At 50.2% G+C, this 21,159-nt stretch overlaps 1 protein-coding gene across 1 annotated transcript in view; it reads left to right on the top strand.

Annotated features, from left to right (window-relative positions):
* CFAP251 (cilia and flagella associated protein 251) overlaps window positions 1-19,652 on the top strand; it is a 47,769-nt gene extending 28,117 nt beyond the window's left edge. Inside the window, exons 15-21 of the mRNA XM_036353879.1 lie at window positions 4,055-4,169; window positions 6,035-6,198; window positions 8,840-8,930; window positions 9,157-9,300; window positions 15,795-16,023; window positions 17,099-17,200; window positions 19,302-19,652. Of these exons, the coding sequence (XP_036209772.1) occupies window positions 4,055-4,169; window positions 6,035-6,198; window positions 8,840-8,930; window positions 9,157-9,300; window positions 15,795-16,023; window positions 17,099-17,200; window positions 19,302-19,438 (982 nt within the window). The 3' untranslated portion in view covers window positions 19,439-19,652. The remainder of the gene's footprint in view (window positions 1-4,054; window positions 4,170-6,034; window positions 6,199-8,839; window positions 8,931-9,156; window positions 9,301-15,794; window positions 16,024-17,098; window positions 17,201-19,301) is intronic.
* The last annotated feature ends 1,507 nt before the right edge of the window (window positions 19,653-21,159 follow it).

The following is a 21,159-nucleotide window of genomic DNA, read 5'->3' as shown; positions in this document are numbered from 1 at the left end:
ACCGGGACTTGGAGCCTCACATTCAGGAGTTTCTGCACTTGAAAATCAGCCTGCAATTAGCAGAAAGACCTCCCTCCCTCCCTCCCTCCCTCCCTCCCTCCCTCCCTCTCTCTCTCTCTTTCTTTTTGTCTTTCTTTCTTCTCACGAGAGGATATTTTTTCCCATCGAGTTTTTAGAGAGAGTGGAAGGTGGGGGGAGGGGGGGGAACATTGATGTGAAAGAGACACATTGACTGATTGCCTCCCACAGGTGCCCTTGACCAGGAATCGAGCCTGCAACCCTTAGGTGCACAGGTTGACACTGTAACCACTGAGTGCCACCGGCCAGGGCAGTATCTTTCTTAAGAAATAAATGTTTCGAGATAAACCTAACCATTTTATAGTGGACAAGTCTGGGGCACTGAGTGTATTTATTCACCGTGTTCGCTCTGGTCCCAAACATTTCCATCCTTCCAAGTAAAACCCCTCGCGGAAAGCACCTCAGCTGGGCAGGAGCTGTCTTTTCATGATCAATCCCCAAACGGGCTTCAGATGCATTTCACAATATTTGAAAGGACGCGGGAAGGCAGTTCACAGGAAAAGGCCGATAAACCTGTGAGCAGATGCTCCCTGGTATTGCACAAATGCAAATGAGAGCAAGACACCGTTCCCACCAATCCGATTAGCAAAGATAAAAGTGATCGATGGCGCCTGGTGTCGGTGAGGGGCCAAGAGGAAGGGCACTTCTCCCCGCCGCCCCTGCTGCCGCTGGAAATCGGGGCGACCTTTGGGAGAGCAATCCGTTACCCTCGATTAAATCTGATGGTATCTCTGACTTCCAGGAACGCAGCCCACACAGGGCTCACAGCATGCCAAGACATAAGTCAAAGGCTGTCTTGTTTGAAAATATTTTTAAAAATGGAAACAATCCAAATGCCCATTAATAGGGGATTAGTTAGATGGTGGCCTGTCAGTGCACTGAAACACGATGCTTTTATTTTTCAAAATTTATTTTCTTTTTTTTTTTAATATATTTTTATTGATTTTTTACAGAGAGGAAGGGAGAGGGATAGAAACATCGATCAGCTGCCTCTTGCACACTCCCTACTGGGGATGTGCCCACAATCCAGGTACATGCCCTTGACCGGAATCGAACCTGGGACCTTTCAGTCCGCAGGCCGACACTCTATCCACCGAGCCAAACTGGTTTCAGCTCAAAATTTATTTTCTTAATGGAAAGAGAGATCTGTTTGTTGTTTCACTTATTTATGCCTTCTGGGTACTTCTTGTAAATGCCCTTACCAGGGATTGAACCTGCAACCTTGGCGTATCCGGATGGTGCTCTAACCAACCGAGCTACCTTGGCCTGGGCCAACATGATGCTGTTTTTAGAAAAGAAAAAAGAAGCCCCAGATGGTTTGGCTCAGTGGATAGGCCTGCAGTCCCGGGTTCGATTCCCGGTCAAGGGCACATGCCCAGGTTGTGGGCTCCATCCCCAGTAGTGGGTGTGCAGGAGGCAGCCAATCCATGATTCTCTCTCTCTCTCCCTTCTCCCTTCCTCTCTGAAATCAATAAAAATATATTTGGAAAAAAGAAAAGAAAAAAGAAAAAGATAAGCTGTCTGCAGAGAATCATAGAAAAATCTCCAAGATATAACATGAGATGAAGCAAATGGCCAAATAAGCATGAATATATTTTCATACAAATCATACTTATTTAATTTATAGTTTTTCATATAAAATTATAATTATGTAGGTTAGAATATATATAAAATAATTATCGAGTCATACACACCAAACTATTCCCATGATTCTCTTGGGATAAAGGGTACAGCAACGTACTTACGGCTAGATTTTCTGCTTTACGCCAACATGTTTAAAAATTTTCACAATAAACATATACTTTTTTAATCAGAAGAAAAATGATAATTTTATGAAATTGTTAGACTTTTTAAAAAATGTAATTTGATTTTTAGAGAGAGAGGAAGGGAGAGAGAGAAACATTGATGTGAGAGTGAAACATGGACCAGCTGCCTCCTGCACACCTCCTACTGGGGGTTGAGCTCAGAACCCAGGCATGTGCTCTGACCGAGAATCAAACTGGCAGCCTTCCATTGCAGGGGACAACCAGCTGAGACACATCGGCCAGGACTAGGTATTTTAATAATACCAGGTAGTAGTTATACAGCTCCTACTATGTGCTTTATATATATTAACTTATTTAGTGCTCACCACAGTCTCAGGGTGTAAGTACCGTCATTTCCCCTATTTTACCAGAAGAACCTGAGGCACAGGTTGAATCACTTGACCTTATTTGTTTATTTGTTTATAATTTAAATTTACATATAATTCACACGCCATAAAGTTTACATTTCCCCCCAATGGTTTTTACTGTATTCACCAAGTTGTGCAACCATCACCACTATGGAATTCAACCAAATCTCACTCATTTCTGTGTCCCAAGTACCTAACATGGTGCTAAAACGGCTGTCGAGTGGATTTGCTCTTTATTTATTCAGCTCATATACCTGGAGTGTCTGCTGTGCCTGCCAGACACAGGCTGGGTGCAGGGGACACAGGAAAGAAACACCTGTATAGTGAGGGGCTCATAATACCATAAGATGAGATAGCCACCAGCCTTACCCAGCACACATCCAGGCGTAGTGGGGTGTGAAGTGTATTAGATTTTGTGGATCCTCTTTTTTTCAAAAGGTACATAATGAAGAATAAAAAATGGCTAGATCCCTGGCCAGTACGGCTCAGTTGGTTGAAGCATCATCCCGTGCATCGAAGGGTCGCAGGTTCGGTTCTGGTCAGGGCACATACCTGGGTGGGGGTGCGGGCGGGGCACATACAGGAGGCAACTGATCCATGTTTCTCTCTCTCTCTCTCTCTCTCCCTCTCCCTTCCTCTCTCTAAAATCACTGAGGGCCTGTCCTCAGGTGAGGATCTATAAAAATAAAAGTGTAATATGCTAGTTAGACCAGATGTGCTTCTGGACGTCCTTCCAGATGACCTTCTGGACGAAGCCAGGGCTGCCCGGGTCCCGGGTGCCTGCTCGTGGCCGGAGGGAAGCCCGGGTTCCAGGTGCCAGAGGGAAGCCGGTGCCGGCAGCTGAGGGAAGGAAGGCCTACTCTTGCACGAATTTCGTGAATCGGGCCTCTAGTTAAAACATAAATAAATAAAGGCTAGGCAGTGGTTCTCAACCTTCTGGCCCTTTAAATACAGTTCCTCATGTTGTGATCCAACCATAAAATTATTTTTGTTGCTACTTCATAATTGTCATGTTGCTACTGTTATGAATCGTAATGTAAATATCTGATACGCAGGATGGTCTTAGGCGACTGTGAAAGGGTCGTTCGACCGCCAAAGGGGTCGCGACCCACAGGTTGAGAACCACTGGGCTAGGGCCTTCCAGAGCCCCAGAAGGCCTGAGCAAGGGTCCCGAGGCCCAGGTTTTGCTGGCTCAGGGGAACCCAGCGCTGGGCTTACGGTCCTGTCTGGGAACCTCACCTCAGATCCAATTCCTAATGCATGTAAGAGGCTGAATTAAAGAAGCTGCCCGCTGCGGGGAGACGATTCATTATCACTTGACTCGCAGCGAGTCTTTTGGAAATCTGTGTGCTGTGCTGAGGCCGGGTGTCAGGTGCCTGGAACAACCGGCACATCTCCCTCTGGTCTCCTGGCCTGCCACCGGGAAGGGGCGCCGCACGCCTCCTGCCAGCACGTGTCACTTCCTCGCTGCGGCCTTTTCCCATCCCTCGTCCCTCGCTCATGTGCACGTTCTCGGGGCATAATGCTCCCTTCACTCAGCTGCCAAGGAGGCCAGTCGGAGGCCCCCCGCTAAGAGCACCTTCACAGCCAGCTCCCCGCGAGCCCTCACCCTCTGGAGCTGTTGCCCCCTCTTTACGGCAGCTGTGAGCAGCGGCGGAGAGAGCTCGTCTTATGGACGGGCTCTGCTGAGGGACAAGGCAGGGAATGCACAGTTGGAAACGTGCAGGGGATCATGAAAGGCAGCTAGTCAGAAAGCCCGTGTTCCGATTTGTGGAATTGGACACGGCTCTCTTCCTCCCGCAGAAAGACACTTCTGGGGCCAGTCTTCGGGTCCCCCGTGGAGCAGGTCCAGGTCCTCCCCGTGAAAACCGCCATGGAGCTGGAGAGGCGCTACTTGGTGTTCATCAACAGAGACAAGGTACGGTCTGCTCTGCCTGCCTCGGGAGGCGGCTGTGTGCTTTGAGTGGCGATCGGTCCCAAGCATTCTATCAAGGATGCTTGGTTTCCTAGCCAAGTCCAGTTCCCTCCACCTGGGTCCATCGTGATACTGACAACGGCCACAGACAAGTGAGGGTGACTCTGAGAAGGCATTTCCAAGCAGACACATGGTCCCCAAAGGATTTTATTCTTCCCAATTTATTTACGTGGGGAAAAAATCCTGCTCGCCCAGTGTGACTTATGGTTGAGCATCAACCTGTGAACCAGAAGGTCACAGTTTGAATCCCTGACAGGGCACATGCCCAGGTTGCGGGCTTGATCGCCAGTAAGGGGTGTGCAGGAGGAGGCCTATCAGTGATTCTCTTCCATCATTGATGTTTCTCTCTCTCTCTCCCTCTCCCTTCCTCTCTCTGAAGTCAATCTATATATATAAAATACTAATGTGCTGAGTGTCCGACCGTCCGACCAGTTACTATGACATGCACTGAACACCATGGGGCACATGCTCAATGCAGGAACTGCCATGATGCGCACTGGCCATTTACAGAGAAATGGCACCATGGACCTGGTGCCCACAAAGCAACACTCAGCTTCCCCCAAGTGGGACACAGGCCCTGCCACCACCTTGGAGTGACAGCCCACCAAATTGCAGCCAATGCTGCTGAGACCCCATGGCGCAAAATGCAGCCCACAGCCCAGCCCAGCCCGGAAACAGTGGCTGGGGGCACCGGGTAATGACGTCACGTAGCAACACCCACCTTCCTCTCCCTAGCGATTAGCCTCCTTGCAGTTTCTTCAGCTCAGGAACACGACTTGCTTTATAGCCAGGTGGAAACATTTTACACTTTAACCAAATGTCTGTGAAGCATTTTCCCCTGCCTCATCTCATTTGATCCTCACAGAAGTCCTGGAGTGGGTAGATAGGAGACTCGGTGAAATCCTCTTTTCTTTTCATTAGCCGGGAAATGGAGATTCAGAAAGCTTAGAAACTTGACCAGACTGAAAAGAAGTAAGAAATGGTGGACTTTGAAAATGACTTCAGGTTTTCTCACTGCACAGAATATAGTCAATATAGTCAAACACTGCTGCAGTTAAATATTTTACCCTTTGCTCTCCTTGCATGATCTACAATAATAATCTGCTTCATGTTGATATTTACTGCTGTGTTGCTGACAATTACCTGAAAGAGAAGTTGGGGTGCTTCACTGGGCTGTAAAAAGTTTAGCCAAATTTGAAAGCAGGTCTGATTAAGCAAGTTTATTCTATATATAGAAAAGACTTACGTGTGATACATATAAAACTCTCACTGGCGCCAATCGCACGCATATGTTTCGATCTGTCATTATCGATCATGTATTTGGTTGACACCTCTAGAGAAAGGGCCAATAGCTATATTAAAATATTTCTTCTAATTAATTTCCTTTCAATGTGCACGAATCCATGCACTGGGCCACTAGTAAACATATTTTAAAACATCTTATACTAGTAAAAGCATACAAATTAGTTACACTTAGTTGTGCATTTAATGAGTGACCTATACAGGAAAGCATAAAATCATAGATGTTAGGATTATTCTGGAAAACCTTGGACATCCGTCTATGAAGACGGGAGGAAAGCTCCCCTCTGTGTCCTTGCTGTAACCTGGCATCTCTCTCCTAAGGGATCACCCTGCAGGGGTCTGTGTGTGCGAACCCTCTGCCACCTGAAATTCGTTCACACACCCTGAGCCGGTTCACACACAGGAGTCTTCCCAGTGACAGGCCTGAAGGTCACTGTGAAGGTGCCGGGCCCAGCCTGGGACCTGGTCATCCGAGCCTGAATATCCGGTTGCCTGTTCCTTTCCAGGTCGGACTCCAGATCTTACCGATAGATGGCAACCCCCATAAGACCTGTGCTATCGTCTGCCACCCGAACGGGGTGGCCGGGATGGCCCTCTCCCACAATGGCCAATACATCTTCACGGCTGGGGGACAGGATCTGTCTGTGGTGCAGTGGGAAGTCAACCTCAGGTGCGTGTTGGGGAGCAGCTTGGCCTGTGAGGACGGGGGCCAGTGCAGACCCCTTCTGAATACTCAGCAACAGCAGACAGGTGTTACACCCCAACCAATGCCGGGCACTGTGCCAGGGCCGCAGTTGCAGAGGTTACCAAGGACTCAGGCATTGCCAGGCCTGTGTGGCTCAGTGGTTGGGCGTGGAACTATGAACCAGGAGGTCACGGTTCTATTCCCAGTCAGGGTATGTGCCTGGGTTGCGGGCTTGGTCCCCGATGGGGTGGTGTGCAGGAGGCAGCCAATTGGTGATTCTCTCTCATCATTGATGAGTCCATCTCTTCTTCTCCCTTCCTCTCTGAAGTCAATAAAAGTGGGGTTTTTTTTAAAGAATTTAAAAACAAAAGGACTCAGGCCTTGCCCTCAGGCCACTCCCTGTGGCGAGGAAAGCTTGCTACTCTGTCTGCAGGGGACACGGTATAGCTCTGACCACCAGAGGCTGCTCGCAGAGGACGGGGGCTCCTGTGACTGTCCCCTTGGGCATTCCTGGTGTTGACAGGCTCCTCTCTGTGTAACTTCTGGCCTTTACCCAGCGCTTCTCCAGAGCCACATGGCTAAAGTGGCCTCCGTACCAACAGAGCCTCTTGGGACTGGACTTGGGCCTGGCCTGGAGGCCACAGAGACAGAGCCCTCACAGCTGGGCACCTGCCTCGATGGCTAACATCAGAGCCAAGAGCCGTGTGAAGACTGGGCTGGGACCCCAGGCCCACCTGGTGATCACTCCGGCTTCACCGACCGTGTGCAGGGCTTGTGCAGGGCCCTATTGGGAGGAGTGGGGACAGTTGTGTGGGAGGTGGAGGTGCATGTCAGTTCCCAGTCAACGGCAGTAATAATTTTTTTAAAAATATAATTTATTGATTTTTTACAGAGAGGAAGGGTGGGGATAGAGAGTTAGAAACATCGATGAGAGAGAAACATTGATCAGCTGCCTCCTGCACACTCCCCACTGGGGATGTGCCCGCAACTAAGGTACATGCCCTTGACCGGAATCGAACCTGGAACCCTTCAGCCCGCAGGCCGACGCTCTATCCACTGAGCCACACCGGTCAGGGCGACAATTTTAACTGCTCGTACCAAGCCCTGTCCGGGTGCTTTCCAGGTACTGTCCGATTTCATCCTCACAGCTGCCCGTGAGGTAGGGCCGTCGCCGTCCCCACTGTTCAGGCCTGGAAACTAGCTCCCGGGGGTTAGGTGACCTGCACTAGCGGTGACGGAGTAGTGGTGGGGTGGGGTTCTCGCCGTCTTTCTGACTCAGGCCCACACCTCAGCAGGCACTCACCACAGCACAAAAATAAAGGGCTTCTTGACAAATCCCTTATTGCATCCATTTAATTCTCACAATAACCTGTGAGGCAGACCCTGCAGTTATTCCCACTTTACAGAAGAGGAAACTGAGGCCCAGGAAGGTGAAGTTACCTGCAAGGGGCAGAACTGGGAGCCCGGAGTCTAGATACTAAACCACTTCTCTGCTGTGGTCTACACTGCAGTGTGTTGTGGTTTTTTTAAAAAAAATATTTTTATTGATTTCAGAGAGGAAGGGAGAGGGAGAGAGAGATAGAAACATCAGTAATGAGAGAGAATCATTGATCGGCTGCCTCCTGCACGCCCCACCCTGCTGATCAGGCCCGCAACCTGGGCATGTGCCCCGACCGGGAATCGAACCCTGACCTCCTGGTTCATAGGTCGATGCTCAACCACTGAGCCACACTGGCCGGCTGCAGTGTGTTTTAATAACCCACAAGGAGGCTAATGGCCTGGTTAGCAGAGATCGAGTGAGTGGGTTATTATAACGATTTCATAGTATTATTAGCATTCTATGCGAGGCAAAGTCGGTCTCATACAAAAGTAGGTTTTCTTACCTTACGGGCCTATTTTTGGAAAACCTGACCCCGTGTTAGAGAGCAGAGGGTTATTTTTATCCGACTGGCAGGGTCCCCTGTGGCCTCCTGAGTGTTCATGGAAGCAATTAGCGTTGGCAGTTCACCTCTACCACCCGGTGCCCTCGGCCCTGGCCACGTGCAGGTCTGGAGTCACGGGCAGAGCCGCCGTGCAGGGAGGACTCCCTCTGGAGAGGCGTGGTCTCCGAAGATCGCAGACACCGTGCCAAGTGCCTGCTCTGCCGTCTGCGTGTGGATATCACTGTCATTAAGGCGTTTGACCTGTACCACTGGGCGCTGCGCTTGGAATGGAACTTTTCATTTTTGGTTCATCATGGAGGGCGTTTTCTTTTCTTTTCTTTTTTTTTTATATTTTATTGATTTTTTTACAGAGAGGAAGGGAGAGAGATAGAGAGCTAGAAACATCAATGAGAGAGAAACATCGATCCCCTGCCTCCTGCACATCTCCCACTGGGGATGTGCCCGCAACCCAGGTACATGCCCTTGACCGGAATCGAACCTGGGACCCTTCAGTCCGCAGGCCGACGCTCTATCCACTGAGCCAAACCGGTTTCGGCGAGGGCGTTTTCTTAACAGGTTTACAGAGACCCTAATCATAGCTGCACCCTGGAATAGCCTTCGGAGGCCCGCAGTGCCCCGCGGCCCCGGCCCAGGCTGCTGGCGCTCGAGAGCTTTCTAACAGTCCCCTTCTGCTCTCGTTCTAGCGCCCTGGAGGCAGCTGTTTCTCTTGGGGGTGAAGACTTGATCCCGTTCTATGGCCTGGTGTCTGGTGGCAGGGAAGGAAAATTCTACAGGGTAATCGTCCTCAGAGTAAACACTGCCGGTAACATTGAGTTAGGAGTTTGCAAAACACACGTGTCCGGGGGTAACCCTCGTGCTTCCCCCCCAAAGCTCTTTTTCTCCCCCTCCCCCCCCCCACTGAGCTCGAAATGTACTTTCTAGAAAATGTCCTTGGAGTCTTAATGGATGCTTCCCACCGCAGCCACAGCGCACAGTGTGTTTCCATTCTGCTTCCACGCAGGAGCTGGAAGACTATTTTTACTACTCGCAGCTCCGTAGCCAAGGTATCGACACAATGGAGGCCAGGAAGGTGTCGGAACACATTTGCCTGTCGGAGGTGCCTTTTGTCATGAGAGCCATCGGCTTCTACCCCTCGGAAGAGAAGGTAGGCAGGAGGAGAGCAAGGACCGCGGGGGGATGTGTGTGAAACCGGCCCGGAGCCAGCGAGCTCGGGCCCGCGAGAAGCACTGAACATGGTTCTTGCATAAGTGGCTCAGGAGGAAGGTTCTGGGAGAGCAGACGAGCTCCTAAGAACAACCTCCCCTGCAGATGCTCCTAAAAGACAGGTTCCTCACCACCACGGGTGGGCGCTGGTCAGAGCGAGGGTCTGGGAGTCAGCGGGGCTGGCCCGGGCGGGGAGGACCAAGGAGGCGATGCCTGAGAAGCGCTCGGTGCAGGAAGAGCTGTGACAGTTCTTCCCCGTGGGGCTGCTGCTAGCCTGGCCCGTGGGGATGGGGTGCCTCTGGGAGGTGGGGCTCAGACAATGTCATCTCCGCATGACCTCACTAAGCACCCCCAGCTGTAGTGGGGGGGGGGCTCCACAGGGGCACCAGCAACACTCCCAGGAGAATGTTCCCCAGAGAAACTGTGGTTTAAAATGCAATTGAGCCCAGCCGGTGTGGCTCAGTGGTTAAGCGTTGACCTGTGAACCAGGAGGTCACTGTTCGATCCCCGGTCAGGGCACATGCCCAGGTTGCCGTCTCAATCCCCAGTGGTTAGCATGCAGGAGGCAGCACATCGATGATTCTCTCTCATCATGGATGTTTCCAGCTCTCTCTCCCTCTCCCTTCCTCTCTGAAATCAATAAGAACATATTTCTTAAAAATGCAATTGATTGGGTTTCTTCCTGATTTTAAATGTTAACACATCAGAAAAGATATATAAGTGGAATGAAGAAAACAATTATAATCCCTCTGCACAGGCTAAATGGTTATTCATATTTTTAATCTCACACACACACACACACACACACACATTTATTTTAATTTTTTAAATTCTTACCCCAGGATATGTTTTTTTTATTTTATATTTTATTGATTTTTTACAGAGAGGAGGGGAAAGGGATAGAGAGTTAGAAACATCGATGAGAGAGAAACATCGATCAGCTGCCTCCTGCACACCCCCAACTGGGGATGTGCCCGCAACCAAGGTACATGCCCTTGACCGGAATCAAACCTGGGACCTTTCAGTCCGTAGGCCGACGCTCTATCCACTGAGCCAAACCGGCTAGGGCTCAGGATATGTTTTTATTGATTTTTAAAGAGAGAGAGGAAGGGGGGGGAGAGAGGGGGGGGGGGGAGAGAGAGAAAGAAACATTGTTTGCCTTCCATATGCTCCCTGACTGCGGATCAAACCTGCAACCTAGGTATGTGCCCTGACTGGGAGTCGAACCCACAACCTTTTGGAGTACAGAATGACGTTCCAACCTACTGACCCCCCCGGCCAGGGCTTCCGCTGTGTTTTCAAGGTGCCCCCACATTGTAGCGTGACTCAGTCCTGCGTTCCTTTTCATGGCTGAATCATATTCTACTCATTCATGTGGGGAGGGCACATCTTATTTCTTTCCCTTCATCAACTGGTGGACACCTGGGCTGTTTCCACCTTTTGGCTGCTGTGAGTAACACTGTTGTATTTCCGTACATGTCTTTGTTACTAGTAGAGGCGTGTTTTTACTTCTCTTGCGTGCACACCTGGGAGGGATATGGCCGTGTCAGTGGTGACTCCATGGTGAACTGTTTGAGGAACTGCCAGTGTTTGTTGCCTGTCTCTCTATCCATCCATCCATCATCTGTCTCCTCTATTTATTTGAATTGGTTGGGGTGGCCTTGGTTAATAGGATCACACAGGCTTCAGGTATGGACTTCTGTGTTATAAGGTCTGAATACCAGTGTCCTTTATCCACACTATTTCTGGGTGCAGCTGCAAGGCAGGATCGAGATTTCGAAGAGCTGTGGGCCCCTCGCCGACCCTCGGTTGTGGGTTTGGAACAAGATGAAGGACTCGCCCTTCTGATTTGGAAACCTTTAAAAACATTCACGTGGGGCAGGGTGGAGTCCCGGAGGTGTTTGAGGCCCGGGCTCTGATGAGCAGCTGGGAGAAGGTCACCAGGAAGGGCCCTGTGATTGGGTGGTGGCCTCATCTCTGAGTCACCCACCACAGACGACAGGGACACAGCTCTGTGGCCGGGCACTAAAGGCGACTGCGTCCAGTGGGCAGGACTTGGCGCTCCGTGGCGTGTCCCTGGACAGAGAGGCAGTGCCATCCAGATGTGGTTACTGGCGGAAGCAGAGGGCAGCTGTGAGTCACACAATGATGCAGAAATAGCAGGAGTGTCTCCAGATGTGACTGTGTCCTGGCCTGCCCACCCCTGACACCTGCCCCGCAGCCCCTCCTCGCCCGCCCCAGGTCAGCGCAGAAGCACGGGGGCGGCAACACGAAGGTGATGCTGTGACAGAAGACTGTCTCCTTGTTGCGGAGCACGTTCCCGAGAGCTCTGTGCGCCGGGAGGAGGAGGAGAGCCCTCCCAGAGTCTGTGGAACTGTCGCAGAAGAACCCGGCTCACCAGGCGCCGTTGACAGAAGCGAGAGGTGGCCTCCGTGCAGATGCATGGTGACCCCTCCTGTTAACAGGGAGGCTGTAAAGCTTAATTGTGAAGCATGGTTCTGAGGACATCAGTGGCTTCCTGCGGTCGGCGGCAGGATCACCAGCCCAAAGGCCTGTGGGGTGGATGTCAGAGGCGGCCGTGCAATCATCCTGGGCCAGGGGCTCCGGCCACCAGGCACAGGCTGCCCTCGTGTCACAGGCCGGGCAGCAGTGCCACGGAGAGGCCAGGTGCTGGGTGTCTAATGTTTAAAAGCTGTTGAATAAATACCTGCCCTGACTGTTCTCCCCTTTAGCACGGGCTGGTTCTAACGAGGGTTCTGGACTTCTCGGAGTTTCCCACTTGGATGGGCAGCGTGGGGGAGCCAGGCCAGCAACCTGCTTGCCTTTTCACCCGGGCACCTTCCTTGGCCACCCTTCAGCCCTTCCCTGCCCTCCCTCGCTTCCACTCTCTAAAAATCAAGGAGTCCAGCCCACGTGGCTCAGTGGTTGAGTGTCGACCTATGAACCAGGAGATCACAGTTCAGTTCCTAGTCAGGGCACATGCCCTGGTTTTGGGCTCAATCCCCAGTAGCGGGTGTGCAAGAGGCAGGCAATCAATGATTCTCTTTCATCGTTGATGTTTCTATTTCTCCCTCTCCCTTCTCTTTGAAATCAATAAAATCAATGGAGCTGAAACCGGTTTGGCTCAGTGGATAGAGCGTCGGCCTGCGGACTGAAAGGTCCCAGGTTCGATTCCGGTCAAGGGCATGTACCTGGGTTGCGGGCACATCCCCAGTGGGAGATGTGCAGGAGGCAGCTGATCGATGTTTCTCTCTCATCGATGTTTCTAACTCTCTATCTCTCTCCCTTCCTCTCTGTAAAAAATCAATAAAATATATTTAAAAAAAATAAAATAAAATCAATGGAAAATATCTGTATATGAAAGGCTAATATGCTAAGTGTCTGTCTGAATAATGCTGTCACATAGCAACACCTGGCTTTCTCTTCTCCCTAGCAACTAGTTTCCTTGGAGTTTCTTCAGCCAAGGAGCACTACTTGCTTTATAGCCAGGTGGAAACATTTTACACTTTAACCAAATGTCTGTGAAGCATTTTCCCGGGCCTCATCTCATTTGATCCTCACAGAAGTTCTGGAGTAGGTAGATAGGAGACTCAGTGGAATCCTCTTTTCTTTTCATTAGCTGGGAAATGGAGATTTAGAAAGCTTAGAAACTTGACCCGCCTGAAAAGAAGTAAGAAATGGTGGACCTTGAAAATGATTTCAGGTTTTCTCTCTATGCAGAATATAGTCAAACACTGCTGCAGTTAAATATTTTACCCTTTGTTCTCCTTGCATGATCTACAATAATAATCTGCTTCATGTTGATATTTACTGCTGCATTGCTGACAATTACCTGAAAGAGAAGTTGGGGTTCTTCACTAGGCTGTAAAAAATTTAGCTAAATCAGAAAGCAGGTCTAATTAAGCAAGTTTATTCTATATATAGAAAAGGCTAAGTTGACTCGCGCATGTGCGATACATACAAAGCTCTTACTGGCGCCAATCACACGCGTGTGTTTCAATCTGTCATTGTCAATCGTGAATTTTGTTGACACTTCTAGAGAAAGGGCGAATAGCGATATTAAAATATTTCTTCTAATTAATTTCCTTTCAGTGTGCACAAATTCGTGCACCGGGCCACTAATAAATAAAAATCAATGGAAAGAATATCCTCAGTGAGGATTAACAACAACAAAATAAAAATAACATAAAAACCATAACACCACCCCACGCCCATTAAATCAGCATCTCTGGGGATGGGACTAGGGCATCAGGACGTTTTAGCTCTCTGGGTGAATCAGAGGAACCACTGCCTTAGCGGAGGGTGGGCCTGTGAGAGAATGCCAGCATGGGCCAGCCAGGCGTCCAGGCGGGCAGCGTCACACTGGGGCATCGGGAAGGCACTCGGTGTTCCGGTTCCGTCTCTGAGGTTCCTCTCCAAGCATGAACTCTGTTTCGACACGCAGCAGAACCTGCCTTCTCACCTACCACTTGCAGAGTAGGCTCGGGGAAGAGATGTCAGTGACACCGAAACTGCCAGCTCTGCCCCTTGAGCAGGGGAGGAGTAAGAGGCGAATCCCCATGTAGTGGATCACGCTGAGGACACGCCGTGCTCTGCTCTGGGCACGAGTGACTTCAGGCACCTTTGGGTTATCTTTGGGTTAGTCTCCTATTTCTGAATTGAGTCAGCTCATATATCACATTTATATTTTACATGTGTCACTTATTTATGTACTTACAAAGTGTAATTTATATTATACTGGAGGCCCAGTGCATGGATTCGTGCACCAGTGGAGTCCCTCGGCCTGGCTTGTGCCCTCTCATAATCCGGGACTCCTCGGGGGATGTCAGACTGCTGGTTTCGGCCTGGTCCTCACAGGCCAAGCCAAGGGACCCCACCGGTGCACGAATCCATGCACCAGGCCTCCGGTATGCATATAAGATATTTGGTTAATCTCTTCCCATTCTCCCTCCCTCCCCATTCCCTCTGAGACTCATCAGTCTGTTCCATGTTTCCATGCCTGTGCGTTGAGCGTCTGCCCCCTTGATGTACAGTGCGTGTCATAGCTACCGGCTGAACGGTTGAAAGGTCGAACGGTCACTTAAGCTGTTGTATATATGGATTATAAATACATATAAGTGGCAAGGACATACAAAGCATAACCACAGGCCCTAGCCAGTTTGACTCAGTGGAAAGAGCATCGGCCTGCAGACTGAAGGATCCCGGGTTCGATTCCAGCCAAGGGCATATACCTCTGTTGCAGACTCCTTCCTGGCCTGGGCACTGGTCGGGGCTCATGCAGGAGGCAACCAATCGATGCGTTTCTCTCACATTGATATTTCTCTCTGTCTTTCCCTCTCTCTTCCACTCTCTCTAAAAATTAACGGAAAAATATCCTTGCGTGAGGATTAAAAACAAAACAAAACAACACAGCAAAGCATAACCACAGGGGTAGTTGCTGCTTGTTGGGTACTTGTTATGTGCGAGGCATTACGTTTAGCACTTTACGCACACGGTCGCAGTTAGCTTCAAAACAGTCCAATCAGATGTTTTACCACATCACACCCTTTTTCAAGATGAGGAAACCGGGGATGAGGAATGTTAAGTTACTCCCCCAGGTCACGTAGAAAGTGGCAGACCCAGGGTTTGAACCTCGGTCTGTCATCAAAGATCATACGTACAGCCCCAGTCTCCACTGGCTCAGTGAGTAGAAGCATGTGTATATAATAACACTTAAAATTACATAGTACATTATGTAAAGAATGTGCTCCAGGATAGTGTTTTATTTGTAGATAAAATTATACGTAATCTAACATGCAATTGTGTATAATATAAGCTCACTAAATGCTATATATGAAACAGTGTTACCATTTAAAGCTACTTTTATACTAGCAATTATAGTTCATTGGTATCCTAACCAATGATGTAACATTTTCAAAAGTTCATTCCCAGAATGTGGCATTGAGAACATGTGGTTTCTTTGAAAATATTGGGTATTAAGACAGTGTTAAAGGTAAGAAAGGAATATATATATATATATATATATATATATTCAAATTTGCAAAAAATCAACCCCATAACAGACATGATCTAAACTGTGAACATTTGTCTGTTATCAACCAGTATCACCTCAATAAATTAAATAAAAAATGAAAAATAAAAAACCCCACAAAACACACATTTGTCTGTTACCCTCTGATTTTTAGAATATATGAAAAGTGCCAGCCGGCCAGCATGGCTCAGTGGTTGAGCATCGACCTATGAACCAGGAGGTCACGGTTCCATTCCCAGTCAGGGCACGTGTCAGGGTTGTGGGTTCAATCCCCTCTCCCTTCCTCTTTGAAATCAATAAAATATATATATATATAAATATATATAAAATTTATATATATATATATAAATTTTAAAAGGTGCCTTTCTGCTTTTTTTTTTTTTTTTTTTTTACCTCTTCCCTAGATCGATGATATATTTAACGAAATCAAATTTAGTGAGTATGTGGACACTGGAGAGGTAATTGACAAAATCACCTTACCGGATTTCCTGAAAGTTTACCTTAACCACCGGCCACCTTTTGGTTACACCATGAGTTCCATCCAGAAGAACTTCGACATTCTGGGCTACACCAACTCGGAAGGAAAGAAAGCCATTCGAAGAGAGGATTTCCTGAGGCTGCTTCTAACTAAAGGTGAACCCACAAATAGGGTTATCTCGCAGGCCCTTGGGCCACGCCCCCTGGAGAGAGGCGAGCTGGGGCGACAGGACCATCCCCCCCCTCCAGCATCTTTAACTTGACAGGATGCGCTTAATGGCCCACACGGCCCGCAAACGGGAGGTAGCGGGAAGGATGCTGACCTGGAGGCCAGAAGAAGGCCCGTCATGCCCCCATGACTGACACCTCGAGGTTCCCTGTCCCCACTTGACAAGTGCCAGCCGTCCATCCCACGGGGCGATGATGAGGCGCAGTTGTGAAATAAATGTTTTTCCTTTTCCCCTGCTATTTTCCCCATTATTTTATGTGAGGAAGTCAAGCGAGCTCTCTCTGTGGGTGATCGTTTTATCTTAGTCAAACCCGGGGATCGAGGGTTGTGAGGGAGTTCGAAGTAAAGCTGAGGGCAGTCTCGATCAGAAAGTTGTCTGATGTCTCCATACAAGCCCCAAAGAATGTCCCCTGTGGGAGTCCCATTTTTAATACCATGTAAGGATGTATGTGTGGCAGCAACATGGGACTCTCTAGATAAATTTTTTTAAAGATTTTAAAGTTGATTTTTAGAGAGAGAGGGAGAGTGCAACATTGATCCGCTACCTCCTGCATGCCCCCTACTAGGAATAGAGTCCAAAACCTGGGCATGACTGGGAATAGAACTGGCAATTTTCGATGCACCAGACGATGCCCAACCAACTGAGCCAGGGCTCTAGAAAAGGAAATCGTGCCTGGCCGTTGTGGCTCAGTGTTTGAGCGTCGACCTATGCACCAGGAGGTCATGGTTCGATTCCGGGTCAAGGCACATTCCCAGGTTGCGGGCTCAGTCCCCAGTGGGGGTAGGGGGTTGCAGAAGCAGCCAATCAATGCTTCTCTCTCATCACTGATGTTTCTATCTCTTCCTTCCTCTCTGAAATGAATATATATATTTATTCTTTATTAAAAGAGAAGGAAATTGTGGAGTAATTCTCTTTCAGACCTCACAGTGTTGATTCTAAGCTCTGACATCTGGCTTAGTCCCGAGAGCTGACCAGCCACCTTTTTCCTTTCCGATGCCCAGGGGAGCACATGACGGAGGAGGAGCTGTCCGACTGCTTCGCCACGCTGCTGGGCCTGAACCCCGAGGGCTGGACATCCGAACCGGCCGCCTCCTCCCTCAAAGGTACTGGGGCCGCCCTGTCCTGTCCTGTCCTGTCCTGTCCGGGCAGGCCGCTGGGCTCACTCACCTGCTGTCGGCTTACGTGCGTTTGTCTCTCGGGACCTGTGAGAGCCGCCCTCCCTCATACCCTGCATACGACACAGCAAGTCTGCGGGGAGGCCATGAACACGCTGTGAAAGGGCTAGCGAGCGTGGCTGTGTCTAAGCCATGGTCCTGCTGTCTGTCCCTCCTTCGTGCCGCTGGCCTGGCGGCTTCCTTTACACCACCGCCCCGTCTTCATCTTCCCGGCTCGGGTGGGTGGTGACTGGCCACCAGTAGAGAGAACACAGTTCAGAAGCTGTTTCAGAAGAAGAGGAATTGTCCAGAGGAACTGGATTGGAAGAGGACAGTGACTTGGTAGGCGGCACAAGCCCAACTTCGAGCTGCCAGACTTTAAAGGTTTCTTTGTTGTTGTTAATCCTCACCTGAGGCTTCTTCTCCATTGATTTCTGGAGAGTAGAAGGGAGAGGGAGAGACAGAGAGAAACATCCATGTGCGAGAGAATCATCCATTGGTTGCCTCCTGCACGCGCCCCAACTGGGCCGGGGATCAAGCCTGCAACCTAGGTATGTGCTTTGACCTGAATCGAACCCCGGACCCTTCAGTCCGAGGGCCAGTGCTCTGTCCGCTGAGCCAAGCTGGCGAGGGCGACTTTAGTTTTTAATGATCATCCCTCCTTTCCTGAGGATTTCCTGCCTCCTTCTACTCCACCGGAGGGAGAAAATGGCCCTGCGATTTGGGTTGCAAAGTCAAGCTCAGGAGGCACCCATCCAGACCCCTCTCCTGGGCCGGCCTGTGTGCACATGACTCCAGTGACGCCCCGACGCTGGGCCGGTGACCCCGCGGTGGGCAGAGCCACCCTGTTATTGCGACTGGAGTCAGCAGCAATGGTTTCTCACCGGCCTGCCTTCTCCCTCTTGTACAGGGGGCCTTGACTTACGAGTTTAATTCGTTCTGAGACCGAGCTTGTTAAGGAGCTCGTTAACTCAAATTACTCTTATCAACTCAATGCAAAAAATCGGCCGAGAGACAGCTGGTATCTCAAAAAACTCGTTAGTCAGGACACTCGTAAGTCAAGGCCCCACTGTATTATCTGTACCCAATATCTTTTTATTTTATTTTATTAAGTTTCTATTGATTTCAGAGAGGAAGAGAGAGGGAGAGAGAGATAGAAACATCCATGATGAGAGAGAATCATTGATTAGCTGCCTCCTGCACGCCCCACACTGGCATGTGCCCTGACCGGGAATTGAACTGTGACCTCCTGCTTCGTAGGTCAATGCTCAACAACTGAGTCACCCTGGCTGGGCCATCCCATCCCCAATTTCAAGTGAGACAGCGCTCCTGAACTCAGTTCTAGAGCCCGGGATCTGATGGGTCACCGCCAACCCGCCCCCCGCCCCACCCCATTCCTTGTGATCTCAGGGGGTCTCAGAATGTAACTTTCCCAATTATTATGTATTTAGTGTTTCTAAGAGTCTCGAAATGGTGAAATCGGCAATACCATGTGATGAAGGCAGTGGTTCCCAACCTTCCTAATGCCGCGACCCTTTAATACAGTTTCTCATGTTGTGGTGACCCCCAACCATAAAATTATTTTCGTTGCTACTTCATAACTGTAATTTTGCTACTGTTATGAATCGTCATATAAATATCTGAAATGCAGGATGTATTTTCATTGTTACAAATTGAACATAATGAAAGCATAGTGATTAATCACAATTATATATGTGTTTTCCAATGGTCTTAGGCAACCCCTGTGAAAGGGTCATTCGACCCCCAAAGGGGTCGTGACCCACAGGTTGAGAACCGCTGGATTAAGGCTTTCCAGTGAGGTTTGTAGATTCAGGACCCCAGTGGCCCAAACCATAAAGGAAGGATTGTAACCAGACCCCTCTCCCAACCCCACAACCCCCGCCCTCCGGGGGTTTTCAAGGAATCAAAGCCAAGCCACAGCACAAAGCACCTGTCCCCTCTGAGTATCGCTTCCTTGCATTTCTGGGAAAACGCTCTCGCGGCAGAAGCCCAATCGTTGGGAAGACACGTGTGTTCTCTTGTCCGTCAGGGTCGGAAGTGCGCTGGGAAGAGGAGCTCCCGGAGGAGATCACGGCGGAAATATTCGTCACGGACATCCTGGGCCTGAACATTTCACCCGGTTTCGAACAAGATGCTGAGGTCAGCGAGGGTGCAAGGGATGTCTGAGGGACAAAGGACTTTGTGTGTGGGGATGGGTTTTTTCCCTCCAAGAGGCAGTACTTGCCCCGTGTTTCCCTACCCCCATGCCAGTCTTTAAAACATGTAGGCATTAAATTAAAAGCAAATTTCTGTTAAGCAGTGGGATTCACCAAGTTGGACGTTCCACTGTTTCTGAAACAGACAAGTGGGTGGAGGTATGACAAGCAAGGCAAGGCTGCCGCAGAGGGTTTGGAGGGGGAGCGGGAGGTGGTGGGGTCCCCAGGGGGCCTCAGCCGGCAGCAGGCCTTCCTAAGGACACGGGTGACCTATTCCCTTCCCCGCGCATGCCCGCCGGGCCCCGGCCTACTGTGGCCCAATGTGGATGGGACCTCCCACGCCTGCTGTCAGGCTGGGGCGGGGGTGCTCCTGGCCCCCGGGAGTCTCTCGCTCACGGCTTCTCATCAGCAAAACACCCAGGCAGCTGTGCGTGGCGGTTATGAAGAGCACCGCTGGCCATGCTGAACTCCGGTGGCAACTGTCAGAGAGAATGCAAAAGGCCCAGAACCCTGTGTGCGCTGCACCTGGACCCGCAACCACAGGCCGCCCTGCCCCCCACACACAGCAGACACCGGCCTGGTGGGTCCGCCGCCGCCTCACCCTCCGTGGGCTTCAAAACACGCAGAAGGCAAGAAGCGGGCCAGCCCCCCAGCTCAGGGGCTGTTGAGGGAACACACTGCGTTTTTAGCGGTGTTTTGACCTTAAAAAGGAAGTGCCATCGTTGTGTAAACAGGTGGAAGTTAGGGTCTGATTTTAGAGTTTTGTCCTCGGTTAGGACGTCTCCTTTTTCAGGAAGATGTGCCCGATGTTATCCCCGACACATGCGCAGCCCAGCACGCCTCCCACCCAGACCAGGCCCTTCCCCGGGGAACTAGCCTGGCGGGCAGCGCTTCTGAGCCCTGCCCGGGTGCTCTGTGGTCGGCGCCGGGGCTGTGTGTGCAGAGCCGGGTCTGTGCGCAGAGCCTTCACCGCTGCCTGGCACCCACCTGGACCGCAGACTGGAACCGTCCGCCCGGACCAGCCGTGTCACTGCGAACTTGGGATGGACAGCATCTCGTCGTGTCACCAGGGCTAGCTCACATTTTGTTCTTAAAACAAAACAAAAAACAAGCTCTGTGGATCAATTTTGCAGCTGCTGAGGGCTTCAGAGACATATTACCAAACAGCAAGCCAGTTAGAAAGTTCTCAGGGACATTTTTAGGGAACAGGAAACCCCAAATGACTTGTTCTCTTAAAACAACAACTCAGAATTTGATGCAGTCTAGTCACCAGAGGCTTCTTTCTCTTTCTTTTTTTTTTTAAAAATTTATTTCAGAGAGGAAGGGAGAGAGAGAAACATCAATGATGAGAGAGAATCATGGATCGGCTGCCTCCTGCACGGCCCCCACTGGGGATGGAGCCCGCAACCCGGACATGTGCCCTGACCGGGAATCGAACCCGAGACCTGGTACATAGGTTGACGCTCAACCACTGAGCCCCATCAGACGCACCAGAGGCCTCTTTCACTGAGCCCGGCGCACTCTGATTTTGTTCTTATCGATGGCACATATTGGGGTAATTGTCTTCAGCAGAACCGACCAGGGACCACTTGGACCCACTGTGGCTGGGCCACTATCGCACCCAGGCTGAGCCACGCCCCCTGCGCTGAGCCAGCTTCCCGTGTCTCTAAGTCAGCGTGCGGTCCTTGCCAA

Source organism: Myotis myotis, unplaced genomic scaffold (assembly GCF_014108235.1).
Source record: "Myotis myotis isolate mMyoMyo1 unplaced genomic scaffold, mMyoMyo1.p scaffold_m19_p_20, whole genome shotgun sequence".
NCBI lineage: Eukaryota > Metazoa > Chordata > Mammalia > Chiroptera > Vespertilionidae > Myotis > Myotis myotis.
The sequence above is the reverse complement of the archived record's forward strand: the minus strand, read 5'-3'. Positions and strand labels throughout refer to the sequence as shown.